Source organism: Octopus bimaculoides, chromosome 19 (assembly GCF_001194135.2).
Source record: "Octopus bimaculoides isolate UCB-OBI-ISO-001 chromosome 19, ASM119413v2, whole genome shotgun sequence".
NCBI lineage: Eukaryota > Metazoa > Mollusca > Cephalopoda > Octopoda > Octopodidae > Octopus > Octopus bimaculoides.
Window position 1 is genome coordinate 5,325,839 of NC_068999.1, and position 976 is coordinate 5,326,814.

A 976-nucleotide genomic window follows, 5' to 3' on the forward strand; every position below is an offset into this window, starting at 1 on the left:
CGAAACTAATGGTCACTCTATGACTGGACGTAACATTTAACTTCCTAAAAATATATATTACTGCTCTAATACTTTAGAGTGCGTTTCTTTTTCGGACATATGGACTACGTAGTGTGATGTCATAAACCCCACCCTGCAAAAAAAGTAAACGAAAACAAAACAAAACAAAAAACTTCCGAGCAATACAATATCCTTCGTTAAAAGTATTCTCTCAGGAGAATCTTATAACATTGGAATATTTGTTCCGGCTTTTTAATTTCGAGTACAAACACCCGCTAAGGTCAACTTCATTTTTCTTTCTTCCAAAATCAATAAAATAATGTAACAACTAAACACCAAGGAATAATATAATCGACAGTTTTTTTCGCCATAAATTCCAGGCCTTGTGCCAATACTATGCAATCATAAATTACATATCAAAGATTTTAAAAATTTGATCAGCACCTATGTCAGGGGAGTAGTAGATGCAGAGTTACTTCCCTTAAATTCCCCCCACCCATGATTCTTTACGCTGTTCTAAAAACCTCGTTATCTTCCATCGGAATTGTTTAAGTTTTTCCACAGGAATTCAGTATTTTCATTTCTATCATTCCCCAAACTACCTTTTCTTTACTTTAAACATTAACTCATCTTTATCACACACATTCTGAAACAATCAAAGCGAAATTTACCAGCGGTTAACCTGTGGTATTCGTCTTAATACGAAAAGCGACGTCTGGTGTATGGCAAAGTTTTATTTACTATGATGAAGGAAAGTGAAAACATGTCCTGCCTTGGTGGAGACTTCACACCGTGATATTATATATTTACATTTCATGAATATCGCTGGAATAATAATAATAATAATAATAATAATGGTGATGTTTACATTTGATACTAGAGGTTTATGACACTGATATTACAATATTACAACTATGTCGGTAAGTTTACATTAACACGATTGTTTTCACATTTTGTTTATCTCATCTATATATAT

The 976-nt window shown here is 32.8% G+C and overlaps 1 protein-coding gene across 1 annotated transcript in view; it reads left to right on the forward strand.

Annotated features, from left to right (window-relative positions):
- The first annotated feature begins 496 nt into the window (after nucleotides 1–496).
- The window catches only part of LOC106869426 (GRIP and coiled-coil domain-containing protein 2), a 121,436-nt gene continuing 120,956 nt past the window's right edge, over nucleotides 497–976 (forward strand). The window contains exon 1 of the mRNA XM_052974888.1: nucleotides 497–920. Within this exon, the coding sequence (XP_052830848.1) occupies nucleotides 915–920 (6 nt within the window). The 5' untranslated portion in view covers nucleotides 497–914. The remainder of the gene's footprint in view (nucleotides 921–976) is intronic.